Source organism: Amyelois transitella, chromosome 5, assembly GCF_032362555.1.
Source record: "Amyelois transitella isolate CPQ chromosome 5, ilAmyTran1.1, whole genome shotgun sequence".
Lineage (NCBI taxonomy): Eukaryota > Metazoa > Arthropoda > Insecta > Lepidoptera > Pyralidae > Amyelois > Amyelois transitella.
In genome coordinates, this window is record NC_083508.1 from 5,932,505 (window position 1) to 5,946,268 (window position 13,764).

At 33.8% G+C, this 13,764-nt stretch overlaps 2 protein-coding genes across 4 annotated transcripts; both read left to right on the forward strand.

Moving 5' to 3' along the window:
* Positions 1 to 477: 477 nt before the first annotated feature.
* Positions 478 to 1,071, forward strand: LOC106139063 (eukaryotic translation initiation factor 1A, X-chromosomal). Its single transcript, XM_013340402.2, has one exon. The coding sequence runs from the start codon at positions 599 to 601 to the stop codon at positions 1,043 to 1,045; it is 447 nt and encodes a 148-aa protein (XP_013195856.1). The 5' UTR covers positions 478 to 598; the 3' UTR covers positions 1,046 to 1,071.
* A 4,786-nt stretch (positions 1,072 to 5,857) lies between these two features.
* On the forward strand, positions 5,858 to 12,292 carry LOC106139071 (A-kinase anchor protein 1, mitochondrial). 3 transcript variants are annotated; one of them, XM_013340410.2, is made up of 8 exons: positions 5,858 to 6,024; positions 7,076 to 7,908; positions 8,084 to 8,324; positions 8,406 to 8,545; positions 8,672 to 8,849; positions 9,067 to 9,285; positions 9,812 to 9,945; positions 10,342 to 12,292. In XM_013340410.2, the coding sequence occupies exons 2-8, from the start codon at positions 7,099 to 7,101 to the stop codon at positions 10,411 to 10,413; spliced, it is 1,794 nt and encodes a 597-aa protein (XP_013195864.1). In that variant the 5' UTR covers positions 5,858 to 6,024; positions 7,076 to 7,098; the 3' UTR covers positions 10,414 to 12,292. The 3 variants fall into 3 exon arrangements, with proteins under 3 accessions (XP_013195864.1, XP_013195867.1, XP_013195866.1); XM_013340413.2 differs by having other exon boundaries at positions 5,859 to 6,024; positions 8,678 to 8,849; XM_013340412.2 differs by lacking the exon at positions 5,858 to 6,024 and adding an exon at positions 6,146 to 6,713.
* Positions 12,293 to 13,764: the final 1,472 nt, after the last annotated feature.

The following is a 13,764-nucleotide window of genomic DNA, read 5'->3' on the forward strand; positions in this document are numbered from 1 at the left end:
GGACATAAGCACGTAAGCCACGTGTCGAAGTTAAGTCTCACTAGTTACATTGATTCATTATTACTAACACACTATTTAAATATTTTTTTTAGTTAAACTATATTTTATTTTCGTTTATACCAAAACCGTTAGAGCTCGGAAAATTTCACATGATTTGAATGTACAAGGAACTTGAAAATTTTATTATACTTTCCTAGGTACCTGCCTAAAATCAAAACACCGGCTACGGAGTTCATCGTCTTCCTGGCGTTAGTCTCTGTTATGTGGCAGAAAGCCGCTGTATCCTTTGAAACCGTGCCTTACTCTGCAATACCTCTTTTATTGGGACACCTTAATCTTAAGACCACGCTCATGATGTACCGTACACATATACAAAAAATGTGTCTTTTCTCCCCAACTCGAATACGATACCTAGCTTTTATCGCTCTCTCGGTCATTATAGGTATATCTTTTATGTTACGAATCTGGTAACACTTTTTTCTTTATGTCATTTGTGGCCGTCATCGCCGTCAAGCAACCCTGCCATCAACAACAGAACACCTTCATGAAGTTTTCGTTTTGGTAATTGCATATGTTTGTACCGAAGATTATATAAATTATGCCGAAGAATAAAGGAAAAGGAGGTAAAAACAGAAGAAGGGGGAAGAATGAGAACGAAACGGAAAAACGTGAGTTAGTATTTAAAGAAGATGGTCAAGAGTACGCCCAAGTCACAAAGATGCTCGGTAATGGCCGCCTGGAGGCCATGTGCTTTGATGGCATAAAACGTTTATGTCACATTCGAGGAAAACTCCGAAAAAAAGTCTGGATAAACCAAGGAGACATCATATTAATTGGTTTACGAGATTATCAAGATGCAAAGGCAGACGTTATCCTAAAGTACACTCCTGACGAGGCAAGGAATCTGAAAACGTACGGAGAATTCCCTGAAACAGTGCGTATTAACGAAACTGTGGTCTATTCTGTTGATGGACTTGATGAGGACATCGAGTTCGGAGATGAAGTGAGTTCAGAGGATGAAGCTGATGCTGTTGATGCTATATAAAAAAATTAGCTCTATTTATATTTACCGTAAGTTTATGTAAATTTATTTTGCTGTTATAAATAAACATGACTTTGTGATTCAGTAAAGTTTTTGTTCAGTAAATTTTCTCAAGTCTAATAAAGAAATCAGTAGTTTCATCAATTTACAATCAGTATTCATCTAAATTAAAATGTAAGTGTTTATAACACATTCTGTATTGATCAGTCAGACTATTATTATTAAATACCTACAAACCCTTACCATAAACATCATTTAACAAGAAATTAATTGTGAAACATTCCTTAAATTATGATGATCTTAACTCATTTTCATGTAGTTTATGTATAAGGAATGTGTATATACCTAATTAAATACATTACCAACCAATTTTGCAATTATTTCAAAAATATTTATAATGTGGTATACTAAATAATTTTCCAAGTCCTCACTTGCAATTTCAGCTGCTATGTTTCAGAACAAGTGACATTAAAGAAAAGTTCAGTAAAAATTTGTGTCACCTTGAAATATACAAAAAAATTTGATTTTATTTTAGGGGATCACCTAAAATAAAATCAACAATTTCCTAGTCCTTGCTGTTAGTATGTTAATTAGCAAACTGCTAATACTATTTCTATTACTTAGAACTAAACTTGTGATTCTTCTTTTAGGCGATGGGCTAGCAACCTGTCACTATTTGAATCTCAATTCTATCTTAAAGCCAAATAGCTGAACGTGGCCTATCAGTCTTTTCAATACTGTTGGCTCTGTCTACCCCGTAAGAGATATCGACGTGATTATATGAATGAATGAATTAATTCTATTAAAATTGCCGCATTTTCAATTTCACTCATATGTATCCTCTTCATTTGATTTGATTTTCACAAACAATGGGGTAGACAGAGCCTACAGTATCAAAAGTCTTTGGTATGACAGGGTCAAGCTCAGCGGAATGCTTCAGTTTCTCTTTTGTTTTTAACACACATACATATAGTCACATCTATATCCCTTATGGGGTAGACAGAGCCAATAGTCCTGAAAAGACTGAATGGCCATGTTCAGCTGCTTAGCTTAATGATGGAATTGAGATCCAAATAGTGACAGGTTGCTAGCCCATCGCCTAAAAAAAGGATCGCAATTTTATAAGCCTATCCCTTAGTCGCCTTTTACAACATCCATGGGAAAGAGATGGAGTGGTCTTATTCTTGTTTGTTTTGTATTTGTGCCGGGAACCACACGGCACTTTGTTTTTAAAATTGCACATAATATGTATTGTTTTGTACTTTGTAACAAATAAATTCAAAAGCTACTGGTCATTTTTGGCACTGAGACAGAAAATAACTGTTTGAAATAACACCTTTTCTTTCTGGAAATTTCCATGTAGGAGAAGCGGATTTATAAGATTTAGACCAAAAATATTTAAGCAATGAGCAAAGAGAACAAAACTATTAATACACTGTTATATAAGTAAGTACAACAAAATCTGGCGTTGTTTGTGCAATGTTGGCATACAAACAATGCGTTTGAGATAGTTGCCAATTTGTAAAATTGAAATTTAATTCAGGAAGCTAGCTGTTGCCTATGACTTTACACATGAAGAATTGTCTAGTAGGATACAGTCAACAACATAAGTATTTAGCCCTCTATAATTATGTTTTTGGCTGTACTATACTACAACATCGAGTGCCCTAGTTTTCGAGTAAATGTTGCCCAGGCAAAAGAAACTATCTTGGATTAGAAAATATCTTCTACGTGTTCATTAGCCCTTACGCTCCACGTACAACAGCATGAAATGTAGCCTCTATAATGCTTCTCCATATTCGATATTATAGTATGTTTGCAAAATTATATGAAATGAATAATTACAATTTGTAAAGTAGTAATATTGTGAAGTTGACGTTTTTGAAGAAAATGTTTCAGTGCAGTTTGTTATCGCTTCTTCTGCACTGACGCCTTGGAAGCGGCAGTAAACTTAGTTTTTAAGTAATTTATTTGACGTCAACCAATGTTGTTAAACCATACGTTTTGACATTAAGCGATATATAGTATCCTATAGTAATAAATAAAAATTTTGAATTTTACAGTAGGCGGACTTAATGTTAATAGCATTATCTAACAGTCTACCATTGGGTTAAGCGGAGAACCTTTTTAATGTGATGTTTACAATATGTATTCTGCCCGAGTCCATTCAAAAGATGATTTAAAGGACCGATTTTGATGAAAATGTCTTGCGATAACAAAACTATACGTGAAAGTATTAGAAAGTACTTAAAAAACCGGTTCGTACTTTCGGAGATTAGCGTCATCGTACAAACAGAAAAAAATTAGTTCTATAATTTTTTATTACTTATTAGTATCCCTATATCCATTTCAGTCAATAATACTAAATGTACAGATAGAATATTTTTACTGTTTTATAACATACTAGCTGTTGCCCGCGGCTTCGCTCACGGACGTTGTTCAATAAAAATCCTACCTAAAAAGTATTTCTCTCTTCCTCCTGGGCTTAGGCGTGCTTTGGATAACTTTTGACCGCGAATTCGTTTGACACGTTTTTCCGCTCCCGTGGGAATTATGAGAAATCTAAGAAGCAAATATGCCAATTTATTGAATTTCATAATTAAGCATTCCCCTTGGTTTTGCTCGCAATATCAACATAGACAACATATGTATATGATCTGGGGGCACGGTAGTGCCCCCGCCAATACGAGCCAAGCGAAGCGCAAGGGCCTACCTTTTCTCGAAGTGGTTCGTCGTATTTTTGAACCTTCATAACTTGAGTTTGGGTTATACCAGATAAACAAAATTTTCGTGATATGATGTCAGTGATAGACTTAATAAACCTCTAAAGTTTCAATTGCATACCTCTTATACTTTAGATTTTATTGATATATAAAATACCCCGATTCCGTCACTCACTTACTGATGATCATCAAAATTCTTAAGGTACTTCCTGAAGTCCTAGAAAACTGAAATTTGGTATGTAAGCTAATATTAGTACCCAAACAACAAAAAAATTATAAAACTTGGATTTTTTACCCAACCCCTTAAACTAGGGGGTGAAAGTTTGTTTGAGACTTCGGCAAGTTTTGGCGCTAGAGGTCTGAATGCGGCCTCGGAGAGGTAAATCTTTTGATAGCGTCGTATAAAATGTGCTGCAGTGTGTACGAAAAAAATCCGAAAGCCCCCCTCCCCTCCTAACTTTCCCTCCCTCACCCCTGTATCTCAGAAATAACAGCACGTTGAAGAATTCTGTTTATTACGGGATCATGTTGAGTTGAGGGGGCTAAGAAAGTAGAATCTGAAATAGGGAAACTTAATTTTCTGTTTGAGATCTGAAAATTATACACAAGTACAGAGAACACAGACTTTTCATCAAATGAAAACATTATTCAGTTTTTTTTAAATATCTCTTAAACCCTTGTATTACGGGATAAAAGTGTAAGTATTTGTCGCTCATTTTTTCTTTCTACCATAAGCAACCTACAAAAAGAAATGAAATCCCACAAAAACATTTCATGTTAAATGTTGCCAATACGAGACCATATAGCTCGCACTGTCAAAAAGTAATCAGATCTCGTGGAGAGCCAAATTTCTAACCCCACATGCCCAGCCCTAAATCGATAAGCCCCAATTTTACACTCAAGTTACGGGGAAATACTACAGCCATAACTCGTACTGCGTAGTTCGTAGCGCGTAGCAGAGTTTTGCCACTATAATCTCGTAGGCGTGTAAACCGACGCCGCCGCTCTCTAGCCGGCCACAGTACCTACAAGCATATAGCCTACATAAAATAAGTGGAGCGCTCATTAAAATTTCACGTTTTTCAAAATCTATAAATCCAATTGTGCTGCATATGGTAAAATTTGTCTTTGTAAAATTATCTTGATGAAATTACTTTTAAGTCTAAGGATTAATATCATTGTGTAGTAATAGTATAAAATACCTTATAGGTAGTTACTTAAATACACATACATATAAGTCAGATAGGTATATTGTTTCACGAACTTTTTTAATCTATTATAAACCTGTATTTTTGTAATTTACATCTTATGCAAGTATATAATCTACTGTCTGGCCATCCCATGCAAAAACAGCTTTCGGGAGAACTTTTTGTGTGTTGATGTATAAATAATACAACATCGAAGAGATAACTGAAGAAACAACAAAAAAATTAACCCATACATCGACGTCCGCTTTGATGCGTGTATCTAAAATTTATGAACTTGTACCTACGAGGACGTAAATATCTAGTTTTTGGTTTCGAATGACTAAAACCAACCACCGAAGTAGAACACTATAGTAGTGTACTTGCATTATTCAATATGCAGTTCTTATTATAATTATTATAACTATCTAATTGCCAATTAGATAATTATAGCCCGAAAATGACTTAGTCTCAATTAACTTAGTTTCAATAAATCTATTCAAGTAGTTGCTAATTATTAGAAAGCATAAGGTAATAACTACAATTTGCCTTATTATAAGTTCTAAAACTACATAGGGTATTGGCCATTTGTGCGTCGAAAAGTGTTTGGCGACAAGAGCAAGTACCTACAAGAAGTGCGTCGTGGCGAAAGGTCAGGATAAGAGTAGCTGGCAGGAAGAGATTTATGAAGGTAGGTGAAGCAAAGGAAGTTTGCAATGATCGTGGCAAGTGGAAAGATGAAGTCTCTGCCTTCCTCTGTAGGAGATAGGCGTGATTATATATATGTATGTAGGTTTACATTAAGTATGTATCATGTCTACGATAAGTTATCAATATAAAAAAAGGAATATCATAGACAAGATATCTCAACTTTTTTGGTTTTATTTTTTTTTTCTGCATGTTGCCAACTTGTCATCGCCATATTGAATTTTGTTGTGCTTCGAAAACATTGTGAGCACGTGGATTATTGGATTTAAAATAAGCGAAATTTGATAGTTTTGTCAGTTTGCACATATATTTGGATTGTTTTCAATTGCTTTTATTAAAGTAAAATCATTTTCAGTTGTATTTTAAAGTAAGTACTTTTCCATTAGCCGGCTACATATTCCACATTTAGAACAAGGGGTTCCGTCGTAGGCTCGTAGGTCACGATGCTATTACGTTTATCAATAAAATAACAAAATAATGGCCAGGATAAGTCATTACATTTATTATATACGTTGTATTTATTAAAATATATCGACACGACACAATTGCGTAACCTTTCATTCTGCAACCACATTTGCTTACGTGTTGGTCGTGAAGGTTCCCACATATTGCTCGTGACCCTCACCGGTTCACATACGTTATGTGCCGAAAAATCACATAACACGTGGTATTGCACCTTATTTCCTCTGTAAATAAAATATATTGTTTTTACATTTAAGTAGGTACCATGACTGTCGTATATTGTAAAGTGATAGTCGGTACATGGCGATTGTGTTTGTGAACCATGCTTGCTTCGAGCACTTTTGACTATCTCCAATCCAATTAGACACGCCGCGTCCGAATTTTTTAATTAATTTGTGATATTTTAAAGGTTTTCATTAAATATGTTTATGCATTTATTTGTGTCAATAAGAATAGGTAGTTTCGGGTAATATTTACCGACTTGAACATATGATATTTTAATGTACCAAACCTAACCTACTTTTTTTAAACTGATGCCTGTATTATTACACTACCACAAAATTTTTTGTCTCAATTATAATGGCATTGCCAAAAGTAAGTAGGTCAATTTGTTATCTTTATTTATGTTATCTTTCCTTTACTTTGGTAATATATGTTTTAGTATTTATCACTTATGTTTTAAGTGGAAGCTGGCAACAGCGATTCTATAGAAAATATTTTGATTTCACTGGATTTATACAAATTTATGCAGTAGTGTGTACCTACATCTTTTTTTAATTTTTATGTTTGTTAACTTATGGCTAATAGTTACTGTTATTTTCATACTAAGCATAGAAATAATTTAAATATTAAGTGAAATATAAAATTCATGGATCTTAATCCCACTAGTAGAAATTATGTATAATAATGTAGAAATTAAGTTATGACAAATGTTTTAACAAGAATTCTAATTTCAGATTTTTAAAAGTGGCTCTTTACAATGGCTCCATCTCGGCAACTTCTCATGTGGTCAGTTCCATCCATAGCAGTGCTGTTGGGAATATTTTGGTTCAGAAAGAAAAGGGAGTACGCGAAGTCTGACCCTGGTGGAAGAGAGAAGATAAAAAGTCTTCAAGAAGAATTGGCAGAAGCTCTTAATGCTGAAGCTGAGGCTAGAAAAGCTTCACCTGCAGGAAAGGTTGATCGTGCTGTTATAAAATCAGCCCCAATTGACATTGTGCCCAATGGTGGAGCCTCTCAGCGTTCATCACCTTTGGTTTTGACAGACGAAGAGGTGGACTTAGAAATTGAAAAGATAATAAGGAAAAAGTCTCTGGAAAAAGATAAGAAAATGTCTTACAGTGACAAACAAATAATAGCAACATCTTATACTAAAGAAGCTTCATTTGTTGTACATGAAAAACCCTCCAGCCTATTTTCTTCACTTCAAACAGAAATGTCTTGCAATAAAACTGATGATCTCTATTCTGTGAAAAGGAGTGAGGACGACATTTACACCAAATCTAAAGAGAACCTTCTGGGTGAACTTGAAGAAAGTATGCAGCAAAATGGTACAAATGATGAAACTGGAGCATCAGAAATGACAGCTGAAGATAGTACAGTGGCTGACAGTGAGGAGTTGAATAATAATAATGTAGTTGATGAACCTAGTGATAGTAATGACAGTGATAACAGATTCTCTGCTGCACAAACCAGACATATTTCAGAGAGAGACTCTGCTAATCATAGTCCAGTGGATCCAATGTTAGCTAGTCCCTCTATGTGCCACTTCTCAGACAATCACAGCGAGGTAAACAATGTCCTATATTCAATTTTAATTTTGACTTATGTTTTTAACTTTATGACAAGTTCAGCTCTTTTAACATTTAAAACTTCCTAGATAAATAAGTTTAGTATCAACTAAATAGAAATAATTTCTTTACTTATAATATCTTTGTTTGTTTACATTGAAAATTGCATTTTAGGGTTCAAGTGACAGTGGAAAGGGATGTTCAGAGGCGGCTAGCCCACCTCCAGCCAATATGAATATGGTCCCTTCTGACACAGGACTTAGAATACATCAGTTTATAATTCCGCAGACCCTGGTTGGTTTGTTAATAGGGAAACATGGTTCCTTTGTAGCTCAAATTAAAGCTAAGACTGGTGCAAGCGTATATGTAAGGAGGCATCCGGATTCTGTGAAACAAAAAATATGTGCAGTTGAAGGTGTGTTAATCATACAAAAAGATATTTTTAATGTATATTTAACTTTCAAATAGTTACTTATTTCTTGTGAAATGTTTTTAGGAACTCCAGCTGAAATAGAGGCAGCTTTAGACATGATCAAAGAAAAATTTCCAGAGAAAAGATTCCCCAACTTCTCTTTGCAAGAGATCAGTGCAGAACTGTATCAAAGGCTGGCTCCTTTAGTACCAGAGTTTCTACAAGTAAATTTCTTTTTCACAGTAGTTGAAAAAATAAGTCTGGTTATTCATTGAACTAAATAAATTAGTTGCAAATTAAATAGTGCTTGTTCATCGAAATTTTAGAGCACTGTATGCTTACTCTGTTAGTTGCAGCTTGTGGAATCGGTGAACAACGACACCATCATGACGTGCCTGGTGAGCGCGGGCCACTTCTTCCTGCAGCAGCCGCTGCACCCCACGTTCCCGTCGCTGCACGCGCTGCACCGCCTCATGGCCGCCACGTATCAGAACCCGGACGTGCCGGCCTTACCGCGCCCTGTGAAAGGTACGATTCAAACCGGTTTTTTCTTATAGTTGCATGACCTATGTAATCTGGGTGACCCTGTAAAATGTTCCACTAATTATATCAGTTGATTATTGAATACTGTTTATACTTACACATACTTTAAGTATTTTTTATTAAATATCGGTGTCTGGCCTGTTTTATCTGTTCTCTTACCATAATAACAATGTTTCTGAGATCTATGATATTATTATTACAGAGGGATCGATATGCGCCGCGCCAACAGAGAACAATTGGTATCGTGCACAAGTGATCTCCACATCTGAAGAAAATGACACATCTGTGGTTAAGCTGGTGGATTTCGGCGGCTACCTGACCGTTGACAACGACCAGCTCAAACAGATTCGATCTGATTTCATGACTCTGCCTTTCCAGGCAACAGAAGCCCTTCTGGCGTTCGTGAAACCAGCAAAATATGGTTATTTATCTTGTTTTCCTGTATCTATGCTTTTCTAATAACATCTTTATTTTTCTCAGACATAAATTATTGATGAATCATTGCAATGTACTTATTATTAGTTTGTTGACACGCTTTATATAACATTTATCTATCTGGCTTATCTTTTAGATTTCATAAAAAAACGGATTACAATATTATTTAAATTCAGTCTTTTGTTCAAAAATCATAATAAAACAAGCACCATAATTAGTGTTAGGTGAGTACATTTAAAAGTGACTGGTTGGGGAATATTTAATTAACAAAATTTATAATAGAAAGTCACTACCACATTACTAACACAATTATGTTTATCATGAAGTTCAATCTATGAAAAATTTTCGAGCATACAGTATCTTTGTTATATATTCTTACATAAGTAATAAATACTATCTATAGAGATTAAATATATAGATATTTCATCTGCAGTATAAATAACAAAATACAGCTAACTAATATACCTTTGGATAAAAATCATAATTGCTTTTATCAATATTTCATCCCTTAGAACCGGAATGGAGTAACGAGGCGCTCCGCATCATGGCCGGGCTGACTGCGGGGCAGTTGTTGCACGCGCAGGTCGCCGGCTACGACGAGACCGGCCTCCCATTGGTGCATCTTTACCTCACCCTAAGTCCACAGGTATGTATGTTCCCCGTTTCTCTCGATAAAATTATTTATTTGCTTTATATGCCTTCTACTTATTCTGAAAATACTTATGAGAATACACAAGAGAGGTTGTGTTGATAGTTTTATACAATATACTAAAACTATAAATACATTAATAGCAATTAAACGTTATTTACGTAAAGGTGATTCGTCCTGTATATATTTAATTATTTTCAAATATGTATTCAAATAGTAAGTCAATTATCTTCATAGCTGACGTGCTTAACTGATTTTGTTTAAAATTTAGCATACAGATTTTGAAATTTAGATAAGTACAGTCATAGAGTACAGAGACTATATGCTCAATAAGGCGGTTGAAAGCGACGCCCCGCGGCCAATCAATTAAATAGGTTTTATTTTATATTACAGCAAGTGATATACTTAAATAGAGAACTAGTTGATCGCGGCTTGGCAGAGTGGGACATCCCGCCCGACTCGTGAGCGCCGATGACTGCGCGCAATGATGATTCTATACTTACTTTTAATTTTATTATTGACGCTGACTAGTAATATATGGCATGCATTTGAAACGTTTACTTTGATATATTCTCACTGCATACAACCCAACCTTGTATACTATTGTTTTTTATTTACTCATTTTTGTTTTGTACAAGAATTAACTTGTAGCTATCAAATTAATATGTTTCATTCAGTTCTTTACTTTCGTTATTGGAGCTACCAATACATAGGTTAGTATCCAAAATGACTTGTATGTTTGTATAAATAGTAAATTAAAACATTAATAGGAATATGTACCAATGTACATAAAAAATGTTTTTTATATGTTTCAATGCTCCTATTAGTTTCTAAATTACTATTAATACTAGTTTTATCTAAGCTCCCATAACAGTAACTTTAAAAATGCAATACGCTTATGAATAGAATTCATATAAAACAGTAATTCATTGTAGATAAAAAAGGACTTCGGCAATAATATGAGGTCCATTATCTTTTATTGGAATTTATGGCGATAATTACTACATAGTGGGTTTATTAAGACTTTCAGGATGCTCATTATAATTATTATTTGTACTGTCTTCTGCATTTGCCTTTCGATTTCGTGGTTAATTAATAATAGTATAATAATAGCGCGCAAAAGATTATCTTTTAATTGCTTTATTACTAGTGCCAAATATAGAACTTGTAGTATGTTTTCCATGATGTTTTGTCCAAAATACGCAAGCGTGTGTTGGCTATTATGCCGCCTTGTAAAATGTGCCTTTTAATACATTTTTTTCTGTTGACCCTTCCATAACATTGTAATGTTATAAGAATTATCTGTCGCAGATTTAGAATATGAATAACATACCTTGAAAGAATAGGGAATTTTTCATTATTTAAAAGTGAAAAACTAAATTTCCTTTATATTGAACATGGAAAATGGAAATATTATAACGCAAGTGTGCATGTATCGAATGTTTGAGACTGTAATAGATTTAAAGAATTGTAAATTAAATGTAAGAAAGTACAATACGGCGTGTAACCGACCTGTTCGAACCAAGATGAATAATTGGTACGGAATTTTATTTATTTCACAATTATCAATTTACATTGATAAAATGGTTTAAATTTTTGCAGTGGACTTCCTAAGCTTTGTTTTTTTTTTTTATTATCTTCAAGATTAATCATTATGTTCTTCTAATGTAAATGCATATTTTCTTCATTAATTTCACACTTATCTACTGCAAAATCTAGCCATCTTATTGAATTGAATATGAAATAAAATTGTTATGTTGTCAAATACTTTCTTTTTTCAGATGGTACTAATCTTCATGTAATAATTACAATCTTAGTGAAAAATACGTCGGTTGAAGCTTTGTGGTGAAACTTTAGTAAATTATTAAAGTTATAATGAGCACGTTGATAATCCTGACTTACTAGTTTAATAGTGTAAATAATAGATTGGTTAAGTAGATTTAAAAACAATGGAATATTCAGTGTTCTTGTAGTAAATTCAGTATTTTTAATATGTTGATCATTTTAAGTGTTTATTTTAGTTATAATTCTGTATGCGTATTGTGTAGTGAACTTGGCAAGCTTTTTGGGAAAGCTTAGTGTGACTATCGTCCGTAGTTATTTTTACAGCGTCGAGACTATTTTAGATTTTTTACGTACTAAGCCAGTGTGTTTATTTTTAAAATTTCGCGTTTGATTAGTTGGTATATGTATGTAATGATAATGATGGTCATCAATGGTTAGTGTGCTATTTACTTAGAAACAGAGTAACTGGCTCTCAATTTTGCATTTTGTTGACGCCCCTCTTGTATATAAACTAATATATTTGCGGTTAAATCAATAAATTATCGTTTTAAAAAGTAAACCATTTTTTATTTCACAGGCCTTCGCAATGACATTATACTTAAAGTAATACTATACTTAAAATAATCTGCAAACGGCTCAAAAACTGATTTTTAAACTTACTCGTCCATACTTCATACGTACACTAGCTTTACCAAATCTGTATAACTACTAACATTACAAGGAGGAAAAGTTTATAACTGTCTCGGTGGAATAGTTTATGAACGTCAAGATGACAGAGCCACCTCTCAAAACATAAATATTATCGAACCAGCCCTTAGTACCTGGTTTGTACCCGTTGGTACCTATATCAAAAAAGATTGTACCCCAATGAATTCCAAAATATCGATTGTGATATGTGGTTCCTCCATTTTGACGTCAAAATGGAGGAACCACATATTTTTTAATTGCACAATGCTAATGTTATGTTATTTAAACGAATTGTATGTAACTAAATTTATTTCAATAAGTTATAAATGATAGTTCTGATATTTAAATAAAATTATTTCTAATATTTAAATAAAAGTATCTCTAAGTCGACAAAATTTATTTGATGGGTTATTCTACACTTTGAATCCTCGTTTAATTTAATAACATAACATTAGCATTGTGCTTTTAAATAATTAATAAATATAATTTTTTGTACTAAATCCTAAACGCCTAGAACTATTTTGAAATAAAATTTTCGTTTAATACATTTTGCTATAATTATTCACAGGCACTTCTGTCATTTTCTTTTTGTTAATTATTTTCTTACAAAACTGTTTTAAAAAACGATTATAGCGATAGCGATAAGATCTTGGGAGGTTCTAACCAGGTACTAAGTGTTCGTGTGGTCATCTTGACGGTATACATTATATTTTTATAAGAAACGAAGGTGGTTCCTCCATTTTGACGTCAAGATGGAGGAACCACATCACAATATTTTTGAATTCTTTGAGGAACAAACTTTTTTGATATAGGTACCAACAGGTACAAACGAGGTACTAAGGGTTGGTTCGACAGTATTTATGTTTTGCGAGGTGGCTCCGTCATCTTGACGTTCATAATAGTTTTGGCATAGCAGACGAGACAATATACATACAAGAGAACCACTATATCTACATTTTCTATCTGTAACGCCCGATCCCATATTCGATCCTTATCCATTTTTAACCTATTATTGAGATTTCAATTTGAGTGTGCCAATAATATATCCACAGTCCACATGAGTGCGATTCATCCACGTTTGGTCCTATCGCACATCACGGATGTGGCAGTTTGATTCTTATTGAGTTCTCTATCCTATCTTAGAATTTTGACGTTTCTTTCGAAAGGTGTTATGATTCAAATTTGCAATCTCGTATTTCTGGGATTTGCTATTGTATGGGATTCTATACCACTGTGAGTGATTGATGACTGTTCATTTGACGATTTCTTTGTCTTCATAACTTTCCGTTCCGTCCACGTATTGTAATCGCCGGGATGAACGCGGTCTAATTAAACAAGTTCAAA

Coding starts and splice junctions, on each gene's coding strand:
- LOC106139063 (XM_013340402.2), top strand. CDS start 599: ATGCCGAAGAATAAAGGAAAAGGAGGTAAAAACAGAAGAAGGGGGAAG.
- LOC106139071 (XM_013340410.2), top strand. CDS start 7,099: ATGGCTCCATCTCGGCAACTTCTCATGTGGTCAGTTCCATCCATAGCA. Junction 8,546..8,671: donor TAGTACCAGAGTTTCTACAA/GTAAATTTCTTT, acceptor TTACTCTGTTAG/TTGCAGCTTGTGGAATCGGT. Junction 8,850..9,066: donor CTTACCGCGCCCTGTGAAAG/GTACGATTCAAA, acceptor TTATTATTACAG/AGGGATCGATATGCGCCGCG.